Below are 24,161 nucleotides of genomic sequence, written 5' to 3'. Positions count from 1 at the left end.
CTTTGCAGAGAAGGGCCTGTGGGGTAGGTAGCAATTGTGGGCAAAAATAAATGAACAAAAACAACTACAAAAAAACTGTCCTAAACTTATTTCTAATCTAATACCCTAGGTTCAGCTATTCTAATATATTACATCTTGAACTATTGCAACAGTCTCCAAATTTGTCTCCCTGTCTGTTTTACCATACAAGAGTATATTCTATACTACTACTAATTATCTTCCAGAAACATAGATGCAAATATGCCATCTTACTTAAAAACATTCATGGTTTACCAGGGCTAATATTCTTACCATGATCTTAGAGGTTTTTCACAACTTGGCCTTAAACCACTATCTTCAGCCTAGCTTATTTTCTTTCCTAAGATTCCTATTTCTATACCAGCACTGACTAACAGAACTTTCAGCAATAATAAAAATGTTATTTATCTGCACTATCTAATAAGGTAGCCACTAGTCACTTGAAATGTGACAAATAATTCTAAACTATTGAATTTTAAATTTTGGTTAATTTTAATTGATTTGAGTCAAGGTATCTACATATATGGCTAGTGCTACTACTGTATTGGGCAGCTTAGCCTGGGCTTATATCAGTCTACTTTTTATTTTCACATATAAGCCTCAACTTGTTTCAAATTTCCCTCTGTTTGTTTTTTGTTAAGATTTTATTTATTGACTATTTTAGAAAGAAGAAGGAGAGAGACAAGGGAAAGAGAGAAAGAAGCAGAGAGGAGGAACAAAAAACATCAACTTGTTGCTTCTTGCATGTGCCTTAACCTGGTAAGCCCAGGATTTCGAACCAGCGACAACAGCATTCCGGGTCAATGGTTTATCTACAGTGCCACTACAAGTCAGGCCAAATTTTTCTTTGTCTTAAATGTTCTTTTTAATTTCCTGTAAACTGCAACTTATTCTTCAGAGAACAACTTCAGCAATATCACACTTTCTTCATAATTTTCTCTGTCAAATTACTCTTAAAAGAAATAGCTTACAGCTTTTTGAATAAATTATTTATACTTGAAATGGAAGGAAATCACTCCTTTCTGCTGTGGCTCACACAGACATAGCTTCTCCTCAGCACTATACATTTGTGAAGTCAGTGTTTCACTATGTTAGAGCACGAAAGCAAGAGATTTCATTAAGAACATCGTCTTCAAAAATATCTTTTAGTTACATACAATGTAGAAAATATTTTGCTCTGAAAAAAGTAGTTGAAACCAGTCATCTAATTGCTAACTCCCTTGTAGTATCTTTGTGTACTTTTAATTTTTACACTGGACTGTTAGTTGTATTGCACTTTATTACCTTGCAAGCCTAATGTATTTTTTTACAACTAGATTTAAAGATCCCTGCAAGCAGAGAACACATTTTTATCATATTTTTTCTCCAAAATGCCTTGTTCATGATGGGTAATTAAATATCTATTATTTTACATTTTCAAATTTGGGAACTACTAAGTTTTTTCTATCTTCAAATGGATATATCAGGTCACTGGTGTGGATATAACACAGTTGCCTGAGATTTCTAATCATCTGTAGGATGAATATTCTAGTTTCAAAATAAACTTCTCTTAAGTAAATAAGACTAGTTTACTGCTATTGTATATACTTCTGTGACCTTTCCTTTCGTAAATGCTTTTAACTATATTTTCTAACAGAGTTAACTTTTTATTTTTTTGTTTAAAAATAGATATTGACATAAACATACTAGAGGCATATTGTTAATTAACAGAAATAAGAACACAATAATGCATATTGGATTGGATTATGGACCAAATCAAAATGTCATTGACATTCACATTAAAAAATAAAGAAGATGAAAAATTTTGAAATAAAAAAGGAAGAACTGAAGAAGAAAAAAGGAAAGGAAAGGAAAGGAAAGAGGGAAGGAGGGAGGGAAGGAAGGAAGAAAAAACAGCTTAATATATCATGTGGAAGGAAAGGCAGAAAGCATCTTAATTGATTTATATTTTTCTAAGAGGATTCATTGAAGCTAAAAACTATTGTGTTCAAATATCATTGGCTTCTAATTAAAATCAATTGAGGTATTCTGGGATTCTCAGTTAAATTGTCAAAGAGACATCAACAAAGGGATTTTAGTTTTCTTTAATAAGAGATATATTTATCTTTCATTGACTCTAGTCAAAGTCTTTGGTCCTGGCCTGACTAGTGTTGTAGTAATTTAAGAAACAAAAAAAAAGGAGGGGGAAAATATTGCATTTTAAACTACTCAGAATGTTGAGCTTATTAAAAAAAAAGTAGAGATATGGAAGGAAGGTGAAATAAGGAGGGAGAAGGGAGGGAAGGAGAGAAGAAGAAGGAAGAGAGAGAGAGAGGCAAAATTTCTTTGTCTAGGTTGTGTATTTGATTACACTGGCTGAAACAAATGAAAAATATTCTACAAAGCCTGTATATAGGTTTTTTGAGAGAACAGCAAGTGGAAGTGTCTATTCTTTATAAAAGTGCACTCAGATTGACTTAACTGATTAGCAAGAATTTATGACTGAACCAGGCAGGGAGTCAGAATTTATTACTGATCCCAATTTTTCAATCCAAGGGTCATTTAATATTAAAAGAGCTCACTAATCACATAACTGAAGAGAAAGACTATAGAAATTTAATTTGGATTACTCTAAACAAAATACTTTTTGTGCCCAGGTAGTCAATTATGATATGTCAAATTTAACTTTTGATAGTGCTTCAAAACTTTCATTATATTCCTTATTTTTCTATCTTTAGTATATTTGATTTCTATCTTTAGTATTTTGACTATTGTAAATAGTCAACATGTAGATTCTTTTCTTAAATACCTACTCTAATAACAATGCCTAGAACTTGAGTACTTTTAATAAATATTTGGTGAATGAATAGTTAAATAAACATTATAAACTTTTTTTGTGACAGAGACAGAGAGAGTCAGAGAGAGGGACAGACAGACAGGAATGGAGAGAGATGAGAGGCATCAATTCTTCATTGTGGCACCCTAGTTGTTCATTGATTGCTTTCTCACATGTGCATTGACCGGGGGACTACAGCAGACTTAGTGACCCCTTGCTCAAGCCAGTAACCTTGGGCTCAAGCTGGTGATCTTTGCTCAAACCGGTTGAGCCCGCCCTCAAGCTGGCAACCTCGGAGTTTCGAACCTGGGTCCTCTGCATTCCAGTCTGACGCTCTATCCACTGCACCACTGCCTGGTCAGGTAAACATTTTAATCTTAAAGTCTGCACTCTAGTTTTTAGCTTCCTGAGAAAATGTGACCTGCAAGTGATTGAGAGTACATTCTCTGCAGTCAGAGTGATTCGCTGCAGCCACTTATTGGTTAAGTCCCTATAATTTATAGTCTTAGAATAAACTTAGAGAATCTATGTGGGATTGTACACTGCCTGCTTTTCATTTCATTCATAATTTTCATGAATGAAATTTTCAAAGTAGTAACCGACCATAGCTGTGGATGAGTAAATGATGAAATGTAAAATGCAGAGAGGATGCTCGGCTTTGATAAAAGGAAAATGATAGAAAAATCTGTACTTCTCTTTACCTACAATTTAACAAATCAACAATAAAGTTTACATCATTGTTGTTTGATGGTTTGTTCATTCAGGGGCCATAATATGTCTTAGGCATAAGTTAAAATAATATTAACTTTAACTTCAGAAACTCACAGGCTAATTCTATAAGTTCTCAAATGTGTACTGCCAGTAATATGCTCTGCTTTCTTGAAATATTGTGGGAATCTGAAAGCAAATTCATAAATATATGTTCCTTGGAGTATAACATAAAATATAATTGATAAGTATAGGAAACATTTATAATGCACTGAATCCTAGAATTTACAAGGTTAGGAGACAATGAGGAAAACTCTATGCTCTATTATATAAACACTATGGTAGGCTTACAAGCTTTCCATCTTGCTTAGCTGTTTTTATACAATTCTCATTTATTTGGGTATTTTAGAACAAATCTGCTTTGAAATATTTTAAATTAATTATTGGTGACATGAATGTTTATTTTCTAATTTCTTGGAGGAAAATTAATATAAAGGAAGGATTACAAACTTGAGCTCTGGCAGTAAAAATGACCTGGGTTTGAGGTAGACTCTTCATTTCCTAAGTCAGTCCTTGTGCAAATTACTGAATTTGTACTCATCTAAGCATAAATGAAACCATGCATGTAAAATACTTAGAAGAGTGTCTGGCATGATCTCTGTTACATATCACTTTAAGGTTTTATAATTGCTATTGTAACAAAAATTATAGTAAAGCATTCCACACCTGAGTATCTTAGAATCAATTTCAATTCTAATATATCAACTTGATACGATGTACGTTAAGATAGATACACGATTAGGAATAGGGAGTAAGAAGGAGAAAATATATGGAAACCAAAACAGAACTGTATAGCCATGACTTTCAAACACAGCAGGATACTAACATTAAAGAGGGATCTTTATCTCTGAAAGGTAAGTAATTTTGTAAGTCACCTTTTGTGCAAATTCCAAATCCTCACACAAACACAGACTCTCTTTAAAGAATGATCTTAAATAATTTGTTTATGTACAAGAGTCTACTACTTGGGGGGAAATCACAGCAAATAAAACTAGTCTTTAGAAAGGTGATGCAAGGGTCTTTGCTCAGGGAAATAATACACTGCCTTTGGTGGCCAATGCTAGGTACTCCGTTTTCATTTTTAATTATATTTGTTTTTTGTCTAGGTACCTCAAGCACCCATATTAGTCTAAGTAAATATAAGTATTCAAAACAGTATCCCTAATAGTACATGGCTATTCATAAAATGTAGACTTTTAACATACCGAAGCCTTGTTTTTTGGCTTTCTGTCTCTAGTAGTGTTTGCTTTTTTGTTGCTGGTAAAATAATGCAGGGTGCCATACTCCATCAAGGCTGCAAACACAAAAATGAAACACACAGAAACAAAGAGATCCATCGCTGTCACATATGACACCTTAGGTAATGACTTCCTGGCTATTGTGCTCAGTGTGGTCATAGTCAGAACTGTAGTAATACCTGTGGAGGGAGGGAAACAATAAGAGCAGATGAAAAATCATCTAAGAGACCTGTTTTTTTTCTACTTTCACTTGTTACAGCAATATTGTGAGCAGACTAAACAATGGGCACAAAAGAGTATGATTCTGTGATTTCCAGAAAAAAATCCCAGTAATCACAGGTATATTATGTTCAATGTGTTCTTTGAGTCTGCGTGTTTTAATTACCTAAACTCTGTGGACTGCTCCCTGTACCCATCCTTTCTTTCTTTATTTTGATAAATCATCCAATTTTTAACTGTCATGAGGCTGACTATAAACCTACTTTTGCCCCACCTGCACAGTTATTTAATTAAATAAGAATACTGATTTAAATCTTTCTTCTTTTCTAATATTTAGTATTATAAAGTTGTAATCCCCCCTTTGAGCAATGCTTTACTTGTATCTTGCAAATATTTATATATTAAATACCTATTACAATTTAGTTTGAAATATTTTCTAATTTCCTTTTTTACCCAAGGGTTACAAAAAATGTCATGTTTTAATTTATAAATATATCAAGTCATTATTATATATATATATATATAGGTAATGTTTAATTTACTTCTACTTTTGTTGAAAAATGTACTCTGGAAATTTTTTATCTATTTATAACTCTTATTCTCATTGACATTTTATTCTATGCGTTCTATATTTATACATTACCTGTATTATGCCACCAAAGCAAAAATGACATGAACACAAGGATTTATAAGTATAATTAATTGCTAATACAAAGTCACCTAGAACACTGTCTCTTTCACAAAAAACATTTTATAAAAGTTGATTGAAATGCGATGCTAAATAAATGAGCTCAGAGAATTTTTCTTCAATTATATATATACACATATATAAAACTTTGTATCTAACTATATGAGACACAATTATGAAAAATATTGTTCAAGTTAAATCTATCACTTAACTTTGCAGTTGATATTCTAATAATAAAAATACAATTCACACAAAAACACAATTTCACAATTGACTACCCTATTTCATGACACTATGCTTTGAATTTTGACTTCATTCAAATGTAGAGGTAGAAATAATCCAAATTCTCTTTGGAAAAAATATGAAAAATAATGTTTAAAAACAGATATATAATATTTAAGTCATATTCAAAGTAGTGTATAAATAATACAATGCCATTTATTTATCTTGGCATAAAATGTAATTTGATATAATTGTTTGAACAAAAAAGAAAACTCAGGTATCAATGCATTGTACCACTAACTATGTCCATACTTTTGTTCAGGCTCTCAAAGGAACTGCATTTCAAAGTATAGAGCTAGATGCCTCAGGCTTTATATTGCTACTTTTATGTCATTTGCATTTTACTCTATTTATGAAGTGAAGTTATTCACCAGTTATCATAGAAACCAAATAATTCCCTCCTGCTATTGAAAAGAGCAGTGGCCCTAACTTTCTTTGTTTTGTGAGACACAATTTTCAATAATGTGATTCACTTCCTGCACTATTCGTAGGAATGAATCAATTGATCAATGAGTTGTCTTTGTTTATCAATACATGGATACATGTTATAATTTTAAAAATAAATGTATAGCAATTAGACACATTTTCTTATATGATGTTATTGAAATAACTAAAAAAAGCAAAAGTCTACTTTATCAAGTACAAATTATAAAGTACCTTTTAAAAGTGTCATTATACAGGACACTCAAAATACTTACAAACTATGTACATATTTATACATTACAGAAGCCTAAAAGCTCCTTGTTTTTTTCAGCAACCTGCCCTTTAGAGTAGTTGACTATTCATTAGCAACACTGTTAAGAGCAAGACACTGCAAAGCCTTCTAAACACACACCAGTCAATATATGTTGGCTATTAATGATTCCACCAAAAAAGAAAATTAAATCTTTATGAAAAGTAATTGAAAATGTTAACTAAATTAAATTCAGCAATTATGTATGATTTTCATGTATTAATTCTTGCTGTGTATGAAGGTTCTCCTTGACCTCTATTACTGGGAAACAATAAAATTTTTTTCTGAAATTTCAAGTTCCTTACAATTCTGTCATTCTTGTTTCTCATATGTGTATTTTTAAACAATATTGCAAAAGAGTATCTATTTTGCTAGATTGTAGTATAAAGAAATATTGTAATATATTTTACTGAAAACTTCTATTGTAAGAATCCCAGGACACTATAACATTATATTACGTCATACCCAATGATGTTCTTGCGGGTACTGCATCTTTATTGATCCAAAAAGACACCCAGGAAAGGACAACTGTCAAAATACAAGGAATGTAGGTCTGAATAGTGAAATATCCCATCCGTCTGCTCAGATCAAAAAAAATTGTCATGATAACATAATCACCTGTAAGAGAAAAAAAAAAGTTTTAGTTTGGCTTGAAAAGTAGAACAGTATAGATTTTAACCCATAGACTAAAATACAAATGCTATTTCACTAATTTTTGTTTCCTTCTTACCAGAGATTGTATGAGAAATTTCAGTTGAGTTCCGAAGCCCTACAAATGCAAACTGATATAATCTCCAATATTTAGGATCAGCCACTTCTACAGAAGGCTTTTTCCACTTATACTCAATTTCATTTTTAGGGTATCCATCTAGATTATAAATTAAAATAAAATATATAGATTAGTAAGATCCAAATCTGTTACTGTTGCAATACCAACATTATCCAAAGACAAATTTCTGAAATTCTTCCTCACTTTTGCATTCTGTATCAAAAATAGAAAATAATAGGCGCTGGCCAGTTGGTTCAGTGGTAGAGTGAAAGCCTGGTCTATGGATGTCCCAGGTTCAATTTTAAAAGGTTAGATATTTCTTAGAGCCTATTCATCTTTTCTAGCATATTGGATTGAGTACTAGTTTTTCATATTATTCTAGTATGATCTTTTGTATATATGTAATGTCCATAGTAACTTTCATTTCTGATTTCATTTATAAGTGATTTTTTCATCTTCGCGAGCAAGGGATTTGTCAATTTTATTAATATTTTTAAAGAACAAACTGTGTTGTATTAATTTTTTGCATAGTCCTTTTGATCTCTGTTTTATTCAATTCTGCTCTAATTTTTTGCTATTTTCTTTTTTCTACTGACTTTGGGCTGCTTCTGTTCTTCTTTATTAAGTTTTTTAAGATACAATGTTATTGTGTTTTCATGGGATTTCCCTTAGTACTTGAGATAGGCTTGTAATGTTAAAAACTTCCCTCTTATTACTGCTTTCATTATATCCCAGAAATTTTTATATGCCATACTGTGATTCTCATTTGTCTATATATCTTTTGATCTTACCTCATATTTCTTCTGTGAGCTAGTCATTAAACAGTAGTATGCTGTTTAATCTCCATGTATTTGTTTGTTTTTTACTTCCTTTTTGAAGTTGATTTCTAATTTCAAAACAGGGTTGTCAGAGAATACGCTTGGTATGATTTCAATCTTCTTAAATTTGTTGATCTAGTTTTGTGACCCAACATATTGTCTATCCTTGGGAATGCCCCATAAGCGTTGGGGAAGAAGGTATGATCTGATATTCTGGGATGAAGGCTCTGTAAATGTCAATTACTTCCATGTGGCATAACGTGTGATTTAAGGCCAATATTTCTTTATTGGTTTTCTGTTTTAATACTATATCTACAGCTCACAATGGAGTACTTAGATCCCCAACTATGTGTTTTTAGTCAGTTTCTCTCTTTGGTTCTGTTAGCATACTGCTCTCAAAAATCAGGGCATATTTCAAAATGAATAGGAAGTGATTAAATATCCCCAAATTTTTGTGATCAGTATAGTTGTTTTATATCCTTTGGTGCCTCCTGATTTTCAGTGTATATTTACTGAGAAGTGTTGTCTTTTTGATGTAGGATCCCCTTTATCACTATAAACTGTTCATCTTCCTTCCTTATTACTTTGTTATTTTGAAGTCTGTTTTGTCAGATATAAGTATAGCTACACCTGTTTAACTGTGGACACTATTTGCTTGTAACATCATTTTCAACCCATTCAAACTAAATCTATTTTTGTCTTTGTGGTTCAGATGTGTCTTCTAAAGGGAGCATATGATTGGACTTTGTTTTTTGATCCAATCTGCTGCACTTTATATAGAGATTATGTTCTATTAGATATGCAACCCATAAAGCTGTCAAAATCAATGCTCAAATATATCTTGTTTGGCAAATGTCCACAGGTCAAAATGACTCCAAACATACTTATTTTTCTGGATTCAATCTCTTATGTGGAGTTTTGTGGCTAAAAATTTCTTTCTTGTAATCACTTATATCTTTGTTTGTTTGTTTGTTTAAGATTTTATTTATTGATTTTACAGAGAGAGGAGGGTAGGAAACGAGAAGTAGTTGCTTCACTCTAGCTGTTCATTGGTCACTTGTTTTATGTGCCTTGACCAGGCAAGCCCAGGGTTTTGAACTGGCGATTTCAGTGTTCCAGGTCGACAGTTTATCCACTGCTCCACCACAAGCCAGGCCACTTATATTTTTTGATAAGACCTGTTTAAGAATGTTTCTCTTCTCTTTTTTCATCTTCTCTCTTTTGTACTTTAAAGCTCTATCTCTCGTGCTTTTCCATAATTTTATTTCATTTTATTATAATTATAAAGGCAATAGAATGCAATTACAGTGCATAGATATGTGGGCACAAACAAAAACAGTATGCTAGTTACTTAAATACTTTAAATCTTGTGATAACTTTTAAAATGGGAGATTTAATGAAATCTTCCAAATTTATTTGTTGTGAAAAATGTAGAGGACTTAAGTCTCTACTGGATCCATTATAGAGTGCCTGCAAAAAATATTATTGTGTTTATATAGGTGGTACACAATTGCATTAAGGATAGATTATTATTTCCCAGTAATGGCAAATAAGATCCAAAGAGATATCATAAAAATAATTTAGTCATGGCATATAGAGTAGAACACAATAAGTGCTATAACTTTAAAAATTTGCTTGTCAACTATTCCTTGAGAGCGTTTTTTTTTTATTGAGTCTTTGCTGTGATTTGGCTGTTATTGAGAAGTTAATGTTTAAAAAAATCAAAGCATTGAGGCACAAGATTATGAATTCAAAAGGATATTATAATGAAACAAAAATCATTCAGAAAAGTCAAGGAAATCATTAACAAAAGCAGCAACAAATATTTAAGTATTTCATGCCTTGGTTGAGTTGCTCAAATAGTTAGAGGGTCATCCCAATATGCCAAGGTTGTTGGGTTGATCTTTAGTCAGTAAATATACAAGAATCAACCAATGAATGCCTAAATAAATAAAACAACAAATAGATTTCTCTCACTCCCCCATTTTCTCTTTCTCTCTAAAATCAGTAGCTAAATTTTTTTTAAAAATTTCATAAATAAAGGAGCAAGTTAATACTTATAATCTATTGTAAATAGATTCTAGAATGTAATATATTAAAAATCAAAATTCAAAAGAATAAAGTCAGCATTAGACAATTTGTGGATATACACAAAAAACTTTTAAAACACATTTTACATGGTTTTCAAGACTCATTTAATTATATATTATTTAGAAAAAATATTTTTATAAAATATATGTAAGAAAAAAGATTAGTAAATATGAAATAAAATTAATATTATATAAAAAGATTCTGATTATTTCTTTGAAAAAAGAACACTTGTTTTTGTTTTTGTTTTTGTTTTTGTTTTTGTACTTTTCTGAAGCTAGAAACGGGGAGGCAGTCAGACAGACTCCCGCATGCGCCCGACCAGGATCCACCTGGCATACCCACCAGGGGGTGATGCTCTGCCCATCTGGGGCATCGCTCTGTCGCAACCAGAGCCACTCTAGCGCCTGGGGCAGAGGCCAAGGAGCCATCCCCAGCGCCCAGGCCATCTTTTACTCCAATGGAGCTTCGGCTGCGGGAGGGGAAGAGAGAGACAGAGAGGAAGGAGAGGGGGAGGGGTGGAGAAGCAGATGGGCGCCTCTCCTGTGTGCCCTAGCCGGGAATCAAACCCAGAACTTCTGCACACCAGGCCGACGCTCTACCACTGAGCCAGCCGGCCAGGGCCCACACTTGGTTTCTTTTATATCAAAATTATTTAGTTCTGCTCATTTCTGTGTTTCATTTTTTTTTTTTGAAAAAAATAAACTTATTTCTATCTAGCTTTTCCAGTTCACTAAAGACTTTGCAAATATTCGCTTTTCATGCAGTAAATACTCTTCACTCAAGCAATCTTTGAAATGTATTTTAAAATCCAATATAATAAAGTTTTATCTTGCCTAAGTAAGTTGAATAATTTTTTTTAATTCAATTTTTTTTAGAGAGAGGAATAGAAAGAGAGAGGGAGAAACATCATTTGTTGTTCCATTTATTTATGTAGTCATTGATTGATTCTTGTATGTGCCCTCACCAAATATTGAGCCTGACGCTTTATTATAGTACGATGATGCTCTAACCAAATGAGCTACCTGACCAGGGCTAAGATAAGTAAAATTTAAATCAACCTTTTATTCATGGTAATGCCAAACATGTTAAATCTTTCTTAAGTACTCCATTATTTAATAAAAATACAAAAAAGGGCACTAAGATAAAACTAATATTTGCAAACAATAATATAATAAAATATATACATTCATTAAGCATTTATGGTCAGTTTAAATTTAAAAATAAGTAATGTGTCATTGTAATTATTTTATCTAAGAGAGTTGAACATAAACCATACTTCAGTAAATTGTATAAATTTTATATTATTTTATTTTATAATTTTAAATAAACAGTTTCAGAACCTAAAGTTCTATGAAATTACCATGCATTCTATCACTTACAGCTTGAAAATTCCAGTGGACAGGAATGTTCATCCATAGGAAAGTTATGAAGCTGAAGATAACATTCTGCATTAATTGTCAATCTATTTAAAAGGGAAAATAAATATTAAAAATGAGAAATAATCTTAAGCATTGAAAATATTTTCTCTAATTTTCAAATATGGCTTGACCCACAATAATAGACTTCGATATATTAAAAAACAATAATTCTAAAATCTCAAAGTCCTCAGTGGTAGTATTATACTACTGACTCATAGATGAGTCAGACAATTCTAACATTTTCCCCTTAGTCAACTAAACTACTCTGTATATATTTAGTATAATCTCTTTTTATAGTTAAAAATTTGTATTCTAGAAGACCAGTATATATACATGTGGGCTCTTGTGTGCACGTGCACACACACACCATTTAGCAAAGTGCATACTATAAACTACAGTAATTTTTTCTCTTAATTTATCATGAACATTTTTACATTTTGGGTTATTCTTAATAAGCAGATATTTTAAAGACAATGAATTACATAAAATTAAATCTTACACATCTGCATCATAACATCCTTTCTTATTTATTATTATTATTATTATTATTATTATTATTTGGTATTTTTCTGAAGTTGGAAACGGGGAGGCAGTCAGACAGACTCCCACATGCGCCCGACTGGGATCCACCCGGCATGCCCACCAGGGGGCGATGCTCTGCCCATCTGGGGCGTTGCCCTGTTGCAACCAGAGTCATTCTAGCGCAGGACTCCTGCACGCCAGGCTGACGCTCTACCACGGAGCCAACCGGCCAGGGCCCATAACATCCTTTCTTAAGGATGTTTTATTACATCATTGAACATCACAGTGTTACTCAGAGCTTGAACAACTGTTTCCAAAATGTTGCATCATAGTATATTTAGTGTATGAAAGGAGTCCATTTCTTACTTTGCAACTTTAAAAAAAGGGAAATTTATGAGTTGATCAAACATTAGTATAAAAATAAATTAGAGCAACTACTTTTTAAAACAGCATTACCTTAAAGTGTATAGAACTCGTCCATCATTCCAAATTCGAAGCAGTCGATTAGGAGTTGTTATCCAATGAGCATCAGATTTCCTTGAGTTTCTGAAGAAAGTGTCAGGAATCCAAATTTTTCCAACCATGTTACTGTTAAGCATAAGCACTTTCATGGTACTATTGAATTTTAAACGACTATCAAACCAGGTTTGGGCAAAAATTATATCAATTGTGTATTCCTGAAATAAAAAAAAAGAAGAATGACATAATAGTAAAGCCACACATTTACATGCTTTCTTTAGATGTTTTGATTTTTATATTAAAAGAGTTTCTGTAAGTTAATAGCACTTAAACTCAGCCATAATCTAAATTCTTTTTTAAAATTTGTTATAAAGAAAAGATTTCTAGTAATCCTTGCTGCTTAGTATGGCTTTATAGTTTTTGTCAATTTTATTAAAGATTTTATAATATATTAGCCATAGTTTTAAAAAAATCAAATTATTTTCATGTTAACAATTATATTAATTTGGTAATATTCACATGGTGCTTAAGTCACAGAAAAAAAATCACTAAGTAAAAATATTAAGATGCAAATATTCACCAAATTACCTAAATTCTCTTGCATTGTTCTTTGTCCAAAAAATTAACTGCAATTATTTAGATTTGTTTTCAAATGTTTTATAGCAAACACACATAGACACACACCCACAAACACATGCCTATTCTTCAGCTGTTTCACAACAGTTTTTGTTCATGCCTATCCTGACCTCCTGCTTCTCAAACCAGATGTTTCTTCTTCAAATTAAATGATGCTTTATCCAAGCAGCCTCTTCAACTGACACAAATTAATAACCTTCACTCTAACAGTGTTATCTGTGTTAACGACATGATTTGTAATTTTAATAATAAATGCAAACAGAAAGTTAGCTCACATTCTGATGAGTAGACCATTTGTAGATATGGCAGATCTGGGGGAGAGTAGTCAACATGACATGACAGAATTTCCTTGAACTTTGTTATATAGTCCAGAAAGCAGAAAGTGTTTAACATAAAGGAAGAAGCATACATATATGCCAGGATTGTAGCTAGGCAAAGACCCAACCTTGGTGGGTAAAGGGAACCTCACGCTACTTAGTAGGTATACATGGCTGCAGTACTTCAAAATAACAGGGCATTAAAAGTGGAACTTGGGAACTAAATTGTCTAAGAGTGAGATTTAGCAAGCAGCTATATTTCTCGCTTAGTAGCAGCAGACAAGATCTACTTTAGAATACCTCTTTATAAAAATGTTAATCACTATTGAAAAAGTTATGACTTTCAAAGGGTTAAACTCTTCCAAGCAGAGAGTCTTGGGAAAATGTAACATTTTTTCTATTCAAAATTAATCGTTCAATCTAGGATCAAAAAGAGAAAGATATCTTGATAATCTCTCCTCCCCAAATCCTTAACAGAGATTAAAAATGCCAAATTCTTTTAAATTGCTAATCTTTACTAAGCATTTCATTGAGATAAGAAGGTCATTAAAGTTTGTGCTATTTTATATGCAATCGAAAAATCCATTTTGATTTTTTCATTTGTATTAGTGTAATTTCCAGAAAACAATCAAACTGTGTTCTTGTACTTCATGTTCCTACTTAGAGGTTATATAATCTGCATAATAACTAAGCAAAAGAAACTTCCATTTACCCAGAACAAGAGCAATAACTTCTAGGATAAACATTTGGACATAAGAAACAGTGCATTTAACATTTGAGGCCCAATGTACGTTATAAGACTTAATTTGTCTCCTTGAAAGTTAACTTAGGAAACAATATTGGTAAATAAAGATGATTGATTTCAAACTCATTAAATCAAATCATAATTGATGAAAGTTTGTGTAGTGTAGTCTTCATATTACACTGTCAACTTTCCAATTATGCAATGTGTCTCACACTTAACTAGCTAATTCAATATTACTGTCTTTCTAACAGTGAAAGAAAATCCACAGTAATTATTGTAGGTGCCCAGTTTTATTATGACATTGGTTGATTGTGATTTGGTCTTCCCATCTGGATATATCTAGTCATATAACCTAATATTATGGTGAGCCAAGTAATGGTTAGTGATAAATCAAATCTAAGGGATATACATATGTTAATCTGTATGAAAATGTATGAAAATTTTGGATATATACATATGTATAATCTGTATACATATGTATGAAAATACAAGTGTAATCTGCAGGGCAGGTAGAAGAACTAGGGGAAAACTGATCTTTCAGCCTTGAGTCAAGACAGTTTGGGGATAGAATCCCTTTTTCCTCAAGGGACTCTTTTTTTCATAAAGTTTTCATCTGACTGGATAATGCCCATCTACCTTATAAGAAAAATCTGATTTACCCAGTTTAGTGATATAAAATAAATTACATCTAAAAAATGTTTTACAGCAACAGATTTGTTTGTGTTTGACACAAATATGTAGGTACCATAGCCCAGCCAAGTGGACCTATAGAATAAACCATTGCAGAGCTATAACAGTAAGAATAGACATTTCATAGTTTCAGAAATATCAAACAAAATTCATGCATGTGTTTCTTTGCTGGACAAGTTAAAATGAATAATTGTTGTGGTAGAAAGTAACATTCACCCAGCTCATGTTTTCTATGCAAGTATATTTACCTCCTATTTTATGTCTCATTCTACCTCTTAGTGAAGTTTGTTCCATGTATCTTAGTTGAGTAAATGTAACATATTGTAAATTGTTTTATATTTATATATATTTAGAAATTTGTGAATTTGACTTCCCATAGTTATGTATGTCTTGGGAAGTTTCATCAAGATCATGCCCAATTCATACCAAAGACTACACGGCAAGACAATTCAGTCAATTGATTTGGAGAAAAAGCAGTCAATTGATGTCTCTGACGTATCGTCAAGAGAAACCCATCTAAGCAAGACACAATCCTATATTTGGAAGTCATATATTTAGAAAGATCAACTGCCTCATGTTTTAAATTGTTTATTACCATTTTATAGATTCTTGCCACTGCCTTTAAATTGTTTATTACCATTTTATAGATTCTTGCCACTGTCCAAAGTCTTAGCGGAGAAAAATAAAGAATTATTCGACACTATCAGTGTGCTGCTAGGATGGCAAAATGTTAAAAGTCAAGAAAACATGTTTTCTTTCACATTTTAATTAAACTGCAGAACAACTGGTGTTAGTTTAAATTATTATTTTTTTATTATTCAGTCAGAGGAAGGGAGGCAGAAAGACTCCCTCATGCACCCAACTAGGGTCCACCCAGCAAGCACACTAGAGGTGGTGATCTGCTCATCTGGGCAGGCTTCATTTTTCAATAACCAAATTCTTCTTAGCACCTGAGACAGAGGCCATGGAGCCATCCTCAGCACCTGGGGCAAACTCTTTGCAAGCAAGCCATGATTGCAGGAATGGAAAAGAGAGAGAGAGAGAGAGAGAGAGAGAGAGAGAGAGAAAGAGGGGAGGGTGGAGAAGCAAATTGGCACTTCTCCTGTATGCCCTGACCAGGAATCAAACCCAGACATTCATACTTTGGGCCAATGCTCTATCACTGAGCCAAACAGTCAGGGCCTCAAAATAATTTCTAAACTAATAGCTAAGCCTCTGCATTGCTTTTAGTTATATACACAATTTTAAATAAATGTTAGATAAACAACAAAACCAATTCTCAATATTGATATGTTGAGAATGTGTTGTAATGAGAAGTTATGCTGTAATAGAAAAAATACTGGTTGGTTGGAGTAAATAAATTGTGTCATAATTTCAAATCTGTGACTCAATAGAATATAATGTTAGTCAAGTTACTCTGTCTCACTAGAAAAATGAGGAAACTAGGCAAGATCTCTCCCAACTGTAAGAATTGGTGATTATAAAACATAGAAATTAACATTTGAAAAAATGTTTTAAACATAAACAAGGATAAAAGCTAAGATGGAACTAGTATATTCCAGTGATATATGCTCATAAGAATATTTGTGATTTATAAGTGTCTGTTACTTTCTTTAATTCCACCTAATTCTTTATAAATTTATAGCTGAAAATAGCATAAGCCAGTGGCTTCAAAACCTGGTTGACAAAAAGTTTCTGAAGAGTATTTTCCAAATTCTGATTTCAGATCCCCATATCAAATTACTGAATCAAAATCTTATGGAAAGATGCATGAGAATATGCATTTTACTTTTAGAGAAAAAAATGTATTTTTATACATAATTCAAGTTATAAAAGTTTAGTAATTTTGGCTTAATATCTTATCCCTTCCTTGAGGTATTTCTATCCAATATTCACTATACTTTGGACTAAAAAAAAAGGAAAAGGAAAAGAAAGATAAAGAAAGTAAGATTAACACTACACAAAATAATAGATATCTAAATGCAGAATTTTAGAATAATTAAACACATTTTAGAGTTAACATAGATAGATGGGAAGATTAATTCTTCATAATGAACAATGTAGGCCAACAGCTCTCCAAATACAAATTCTGTATATTCAATACTTGTGTGAGAACATGTACATGTTGTGCATGTATATTTAAAAGAAATTTGTTTTTTATATTTAACTGCAATATAGATGTACATAAATCTCTACATAATTTCAGAATGTAACCTTTTAAAATGGTGAGATATTTACGACCTGTAGTTATCGTATGCTATGTTAAATATCACCACATGAATTAAACTCTTTTCTTTTCTTTTTTATATTAGCAAAACATTAAAATTATTACACTCCTCATAAATAAATTTTATATTAAGAAATAAACAGGCTGCCTCATGACTTTGAGTTCAGCATTGAAAGTCCTTGGTAAGTACCCTATAACCCACATAATTCAATCTTGAGGAGGTAAGAAATGAAAAATAACAAGGTCTTTTCAAAATCAACTATAACAAATGAAATAGTGACTTGGAGCAGCTAGGTAGAAAGCAAGACTAAAACCAATTTTTACAAAAGGTAGGAATTAAACTATCTAGCCCTTCATTCTGCCAGACTTTTTTCCTCAAGCCAAGCTGGAGGCCAGAGTTACCAAGAAGTACAGGCCCGTTCTACAACATTCTCTACCTACTAATCCATAGAAGACTCAACATGTAACCAACCCAGCACTCTCTAATTAGAAAATGTTTCAAAATAGACATCTCCAAATATGATTAAGATGGATCAGAGGTTTCAGAAGTGTTTGTTCCCATATCCTAAGAAAATAATTATAAGTAAAAAAAAAAAAAAAGGATTTTGATAACATTATTCTTACAACAAACTGGAAACCTCCCAAATGCAATATAATAGATTATAAATTATATATAGTACAAAGATATCTTCTAATACTATACAGCATTTAATAATTATTTCCAAAAAATAATTAAGTGGAATAACAGTTGTGATAAAAAGAGTGAAAAGATACAATGTTATAAAACTATATGTCTAATAGTATTATGGTATTTACTACAACTATATCCATAAAATTGTTTAAAAGGTATTAACAATGGCAAGTACTGGATAATTATAATCTATAATATTTAAATTTTCTCTCTTTTATAACAAGGAAATGAACTATTTTGATAAAGTTTGTTTTAATAAAAAATAGCTTAAAATCCTCATTTGCAACTTAAAATATATATGTAGTTATACAGAACCTTTTTCTTGGCCCTTACTCTTCTGTATTGCTCTATTTTTCATTTTTTTAGCTAACCTTGCCACTAGGTTTTAGCTTTGAAGGAAGGAAGCAGTATCTTTTAGTGGCCAATAAACCAACAAAACAATATAGGTAGTAAACACATATAAGACAAACAAAGACATGAAATAAAATAGAAATGTATTTGTTTACACTAAAGAAAATTATTTTGACATTTTTTGAAAATCAAAAGTTAATTTAATTTTCAAATTTAATATCATTAATGTAGCCTGAGCAGTGGTGGCACAGTAGATCAAGCGTCAACATAGGATGTTGAGGTTCCAGGTTTGAAACACTGAGGTCAGGATACTTGAGCTCAGGCTCATCAGTTTGAGTGCGGTACATAAACATGATGGTCACTGACTTGAGCCTAAAGGTAGCTGGTTTGAAACCTAAGTTTTTGCTGACTTAAGCCCAAGGCCGCTGGTTTGAGCAAGGGGGTCACTGGCTCAATTAGAACCTCCCAGCCAGGGCACATATGAAAAAGTAATCAATGAACAAATAAAGTGCCACAACTACAAGTTGATGCTTCTCATCTCTATCTGTTCCTCTCTCTCTCTCGTAAAAAAAAAAAAGAAAAAGAAAAAAAGATTTGTGAAGAAATGAATTTATGATTCAAAAGTAAGAAAAAGATTTCATATTAATAATATATATATATATGGACAAGTAAGCATACTGAGTCAAAGAGTATAGAAATGAAACCAACACTTAATTCATTTATAATTTATCTGTTAGTATTGAATAAAAATGTAACTTATATTTTATATTTTTTTAAAATAAAGCCTGTGAAAAGAAATAGATTTGAGTATCTAATGCCAAAAAATAAAATCTTTTTGTGTGTGTGTGTGTGTGTGTGTGACAAAGAAAGAGAGAAGGACATACAGGAAGGAAGAGAGATGAGAAGCATCTTTGTTGTGGCACCTTAGTTGTTCATTGATTGCTTTCTCATATGTGCCTTGACTAGCGGGCTACAGCAGACCGAGTGACTCCTTGCTCAAGCCAATGACCTTGGGTCCAAGCTGGTGAGCTTCGTTCAAACTAGATAAACCCATGCTCAAGCTGGTGACCTCAGGGTCTTGAACCCGGGTCCTCTGCCTCCGAGTCCAATGCTCTATCCACTGTGCAACCTCTTGGTCAGGTAAAAAAAATTAAATCAAAACAATATAGAAAACTAAGGAGACTAAAACTATGTAATAAGCTTTAAAGTATTGTGCAAACTAAGAAAATAAAGTTAAACTGTTAATTATAAATTCATTTCTTCAGCTACTTTAACTCATCGCATCCGGGAGGACTAAACTCCTTCTTCTCTATTAGAATATGCAGGTCAACTATCCAGATAGAAAAGACATTATTGTTTTTCTGCTTTTGCTGCTTCATTCTCAACATAATGTACCTGGTAAGGAGTGACTGTTTCCTGTTAATATAGTAAAAAGAATAAGCAAGTTATTTAATATGTAGAAGCTATGTTTCAGACTTTATTTTCTTAAATTTAGAAGTAGTGATTTAAAAAAAGGGGGGGAGGAAAGAGAGGTACACGCAGAGAAAAAGATAAACTTCTTGAACATTAGGACCAACTGCACAAACCATGTTGAAGACAAGTGATCTTAAAAGTGAAAGAAAATCATGGAGAAAATTTTTTCTGTGAGCACCAGCTTTTCTAGAATCTTTAGAATGTTTGAACACAAGTTAAATGTCTGGGGGGTTTACTACCAAGAAAAAAAAATGAGTCTGATAAAACAAGATACTGTAGTAAAGACTTTAAAGTCAGTTCTCACCATATTCAAACAGATTATTTAACTGTACACCCACGCATCCTCCCACACAGACATTTTATACTTGGCCACTCCACTTAAAAAATCTACCCTCTTGCTTGCTAATTACACTCAAGCCAACTTGCTTGATTGTACTCACATTCAAATCGATTTTGTTCATTTATGAAAGCTGAATTCTAATTTTTTTGTATTGTTTAGTTAAAAGTCTTTTATGTAAACTGCTCCTTATGAATCCTTAATATCACAAAACTTCTTTTAATAAACATTATCAAATATGCTTAATTTTTTTCTCTGTGTGCTTTAGTATCACCAGATTTAATAGCAATTTCAGTTAATTAGTTTCTTGAAAACAATCACTGTTCAAGGTTATAAGTATAATTTGTGTCATTGGGAAAACAAATCTTCACTACCATGAAAATTTTATAGAATAAGATCATCATAAAAGCCTCTTAATACCCATTCTTGTCATAATAGCTCTGGAATACTAATGCAGCTTTGAATTCTATTTCTCTTCATTTTAATGACCATATATTTTCATTAATAAATTCATTCAAATTGCAAACAAAAGCCCAAAACAAACAAAATATGCATTTCAGAAAAAGAGACTTCCATATACTCAAACAAGCTTATCTTCTCTAAGCCCTGACTAATTTAAACACACACACACACACACACACACACACACACACACATTTTAAGGATGTTTTAAAAAGAAAATTAACATTTTAGTAATGTATTATTTTATGAAATCTCATATGTACATGTTAAGTAATATACATAGATATTGGGATGATTTGTCTCTATAAAAATCAGCAAGTTGTATAGGAATTCAATCGGAGGGAGCTAATATTAAAATCTCATTGAAACTATCTTGTTCTTTGGTTTCATTGTTACTGCTTTATCATAATTGTCCTCCCAACCTTGCTGTTTTACTACATCACCTTCAATTATAGGTTCTTAAGTGTACATATTCCTTAAAATCTGATATTCATGTCTAATTGCCAACACCAGTGGGCCCAGTATAATCCATTTTTCACTGGATTCTCATGTATATTACAAATTAATTATTTGTTCCTTTTATTTCATGCTCTTTAATATCTCAGATTATTTTATATCGTCATTCCTGGTTCTTCTCTTACCCCTCCGACATTTCTGAGTGTGTCTCATTTCTGCACCTCTCTTGTCTTTCCTTTGTATTTTATATACATTGATCTCATTTTAATATTTGGTCCTTAGATCTGTGTATTTCATGTCCATCTTCTCTTGGATCATTCATGTATTGTTGAGGTCTTAAGTTTTTTGCTGCTTGTCCTTCTTCCTTTCCTCATTTAATCTATACCCTGTTAGGACATCTTCCCTGAACAGCTCTGGCTTAAACTTCAAATTATTGCTGAACAGCTTTTCTGGAATGTGCCATTACCCTTTGGGCTATGGCGATATTTCCTATTTTAAATCATAACTCTACCTTCTGTCAAGTTTTCTCATTTCTATAAAATATATTCATCCTATACACAATCGATCGATCTCTAAATTCTGAAAAATGTACAATAGTCCCTCATCTATCTATCGCAGAGGTTCGGTTCCAGAACCCGCCCTTCCCCCCACCCCACCCCCGTGATAGGCAAAAATCCACAAAGTAGCGACCTTATATTTATTTTATTATTTATACATATTTTAAGGCTTTCTAAACCCTCCCCACACTCCTATAAACCTTTCCCACTGTTATTCACCATTCCCACACTTATTTTGTTTATTTTATCACAAAATAATTAAAATAATAAATATATAAATATGACACAAAATCCCACAATACAGCGAAAAATCCATGATACAAAATTAGATATTTACAATTTAAAAATCCACGATATAGTGAGACCGCGAAAAGTGAACCAATATATGGCAAGGGACAACCGTACTTATCTAGCATTTCTTAAATGTACTAGTGTGTTCTCCAGCTCAAATGCTACTGTGCTAGGTAAGATCTTCCAGATCTATTGTTCAGACTAATGCAAAAACCTCCTAACCGGTCTCGCTAACCCTGGCTTGGCTCCTTATATCCATTTTCAATACTGTTCTAAGAATGATCTATTAAAAATAAAAATTTGCCCATGGCACACTCCTGATGAAAACATCCAATCATTTCTCTTATCCAAGGTATTATAATTCATGCTAATCAGACTTCACCCTTAATAAGGCACTTAAACATTGTTTCAAGCCTTAATTTCTTACCTTGCATTTATGTGGCAGTGTTATCAAATTCCTGGAACTTCTCCTGATTTTATCAGGCTGTTTGATTCCTCTCTGACTGTGAGCATGCTCCTTCCTCTGCCAGTGAATCCCCTTCTTTCTCTAACTCCTCTACCTTCAGTTCTTCTAGTTATCTTCCAGATTTCTTCAGGGAACCACTTTTGATGGATCAGATAAGTTTTAATTCCCTAGCATAGATCCTACCAAATATAGCATGTTAGAAGAAAAAGCTACACATTCTTAGATGTAGGAATATTTTATCTCTAGTTCCTAAAACCTGGCACATAGTAATTGAACATGTTGCCCTCAACTCATTCAGGATTAGCTATCAGAAATTACTTATATATTCATCCAATTATTCAAGAATTTTATGCCAGTTTTTTTTATTGTTTATTACTCACCATATTTATAGGATCAACTGGTCCAATGCTGTTTACATAAACATCAGTTTCGATTACTGTCGGCCTCACTGCAAAAGAGGAACAAAAATGGTCAGAGCTATGAACAGAGATTCTGTTAAATAGAACTCAGTTTTGAAAATAACCTAAATGAATTATAATATTTACTGTTTCAGTAATACAACATTCCTCATTAAGAAATAAAAAAAAACATAAAATGCTACAGAACCATAAACACCATTTTAGTTTACAAATTGATCATGTTACTAAGACTTTCGACTGAAAACATTCTAGTGTACAACCTAAAATTAAAAAATGTATATATATACCTACATCATTCATTAAAACTAAGAAAGTTTATTCAATAAAAATTTCTAGATAATTTGCTCTATGTAGAATTTAGATGGATTTTTAGAGCCTATTATTTTTTCTTACCCTGCTTCTCCCTTGTTAATAGTATTCCTGTAGATTGTTTATAGTTGGCTCCAGTATAAGGTGGATTTTTGCTTATTTTCACAAAGTATATGGCATGCACATCACTATGAACTTCATGTTATGTACATACCATTTGTGTTTCCCAGTAAGTCTTTAAATGATACATAAAGTATTTATATATTTTATCAAAATGTGTAGCACAGAACAGCATTTTTTTTTTGTATTTTTCTGAAGCTGGAAACTGGGAGAGACAGTCAGATAGACTCCCGCATGCGCCCGACCAGGATCCACCCAGCACGCCCACCAGGGGGCGACGCTCTGCCCACCAGGGGGCGATGCTCTGCCCATCCAGGACGTCGCTCTGTTGCGACCAGAGCCACTCTAGCGCCTGGGGCAGAAGCCAAGGAGCCATCCCCAGCGCCCTGGCCATCTTTGCTCCAATGGAACCTTGGCTGCGGGAGGGGAAGAGAGAGACAGAGAGGAAGGAGAAGGGGAGGGGTCGAGAAGCAGATGGGTGCCTCTCTTGTGTGCCCTGGCCAGGAATAAAACCCGGGACTTCTGCACGCCAGGCCAACGCTCTACCACTGAGCCAACCGGCCAGGGCCCAGAAAAGCATTTTAAATGTTTACCAGATGATATGATTACTGCATATCTATAATCATACCATATTTTATTCTGATTCAGGCTTTTAACCTTTGCCAGGTATTTTTGGTTCTAATAATAAGATTTACTATAATAATTATAATGATAATTTATACTCATAAGATATTTTGTAATGAGATGGAAGAATATACCTTGTTCTTGGTTAGGAA

The 24,161-nt window shown here is 32.5% G+C and overlaps 1 protein-coding gene across 1 annotated transcript in view; it reads right to left on the bottom strand.

Annotated features, from left to right (window-relative positions):
- Positions 1-24,161, bottom strand: part of GABRG1 (gamma-aminobutyric acid type A receptor subunit gamma1) — a 53,301-nt gene that overhangs the window by 5,366 nt on the left and 23,774 nt on the right. Inside the window, exons 3-8 of the mRNA XM_066280039.1 lie at positions 22,918-22,985; positions 12,836-13,056; positions 11,819-11,901; positions 7,492-7,629; positions 7,227-7,379; positions 4,807-5,018 (exon numbers count right to left, since the gene is read on the bottom strand). Of these exons, the coding sequence (XP_066136136.1) occupies positions 4,807-5,018; positions 7,227-7,379; positions 7,492-7,629; positions 11,819-11,901; positions 12,836-13,056; positions 22,918-22,985 (875 nt within the window). The remainder of the gene's footprint in view (positions 1-4,806; positions 5,019-7,226; positions 7,380-7,491; positions 7,630-11,818; positions 11,902-12,835; positions 13,057-22,917; positions 22,986-24,161) is intronic.

This window comes from Saccopteryx bilineata, chromosome 5 (genome assembly GCF_036850765.1).
Source record: "Saccopteryx bilineata isolate mSacBil1 chromosome 5, mSacBil1_pri_phased_curated, whole genome shotgun sequence".
Taxonomy (NCBI): Eukaryota; Metazoa; Chordata; class Mammalia; order Chiroptera; family Emballonuridae; genus Saccopteryx; species Saccopteryx bilineata.
Note: the sequence above shows the minus strand (reverse complement) of the source record. Positions and strands in the feature narration are given on the sequence as shown.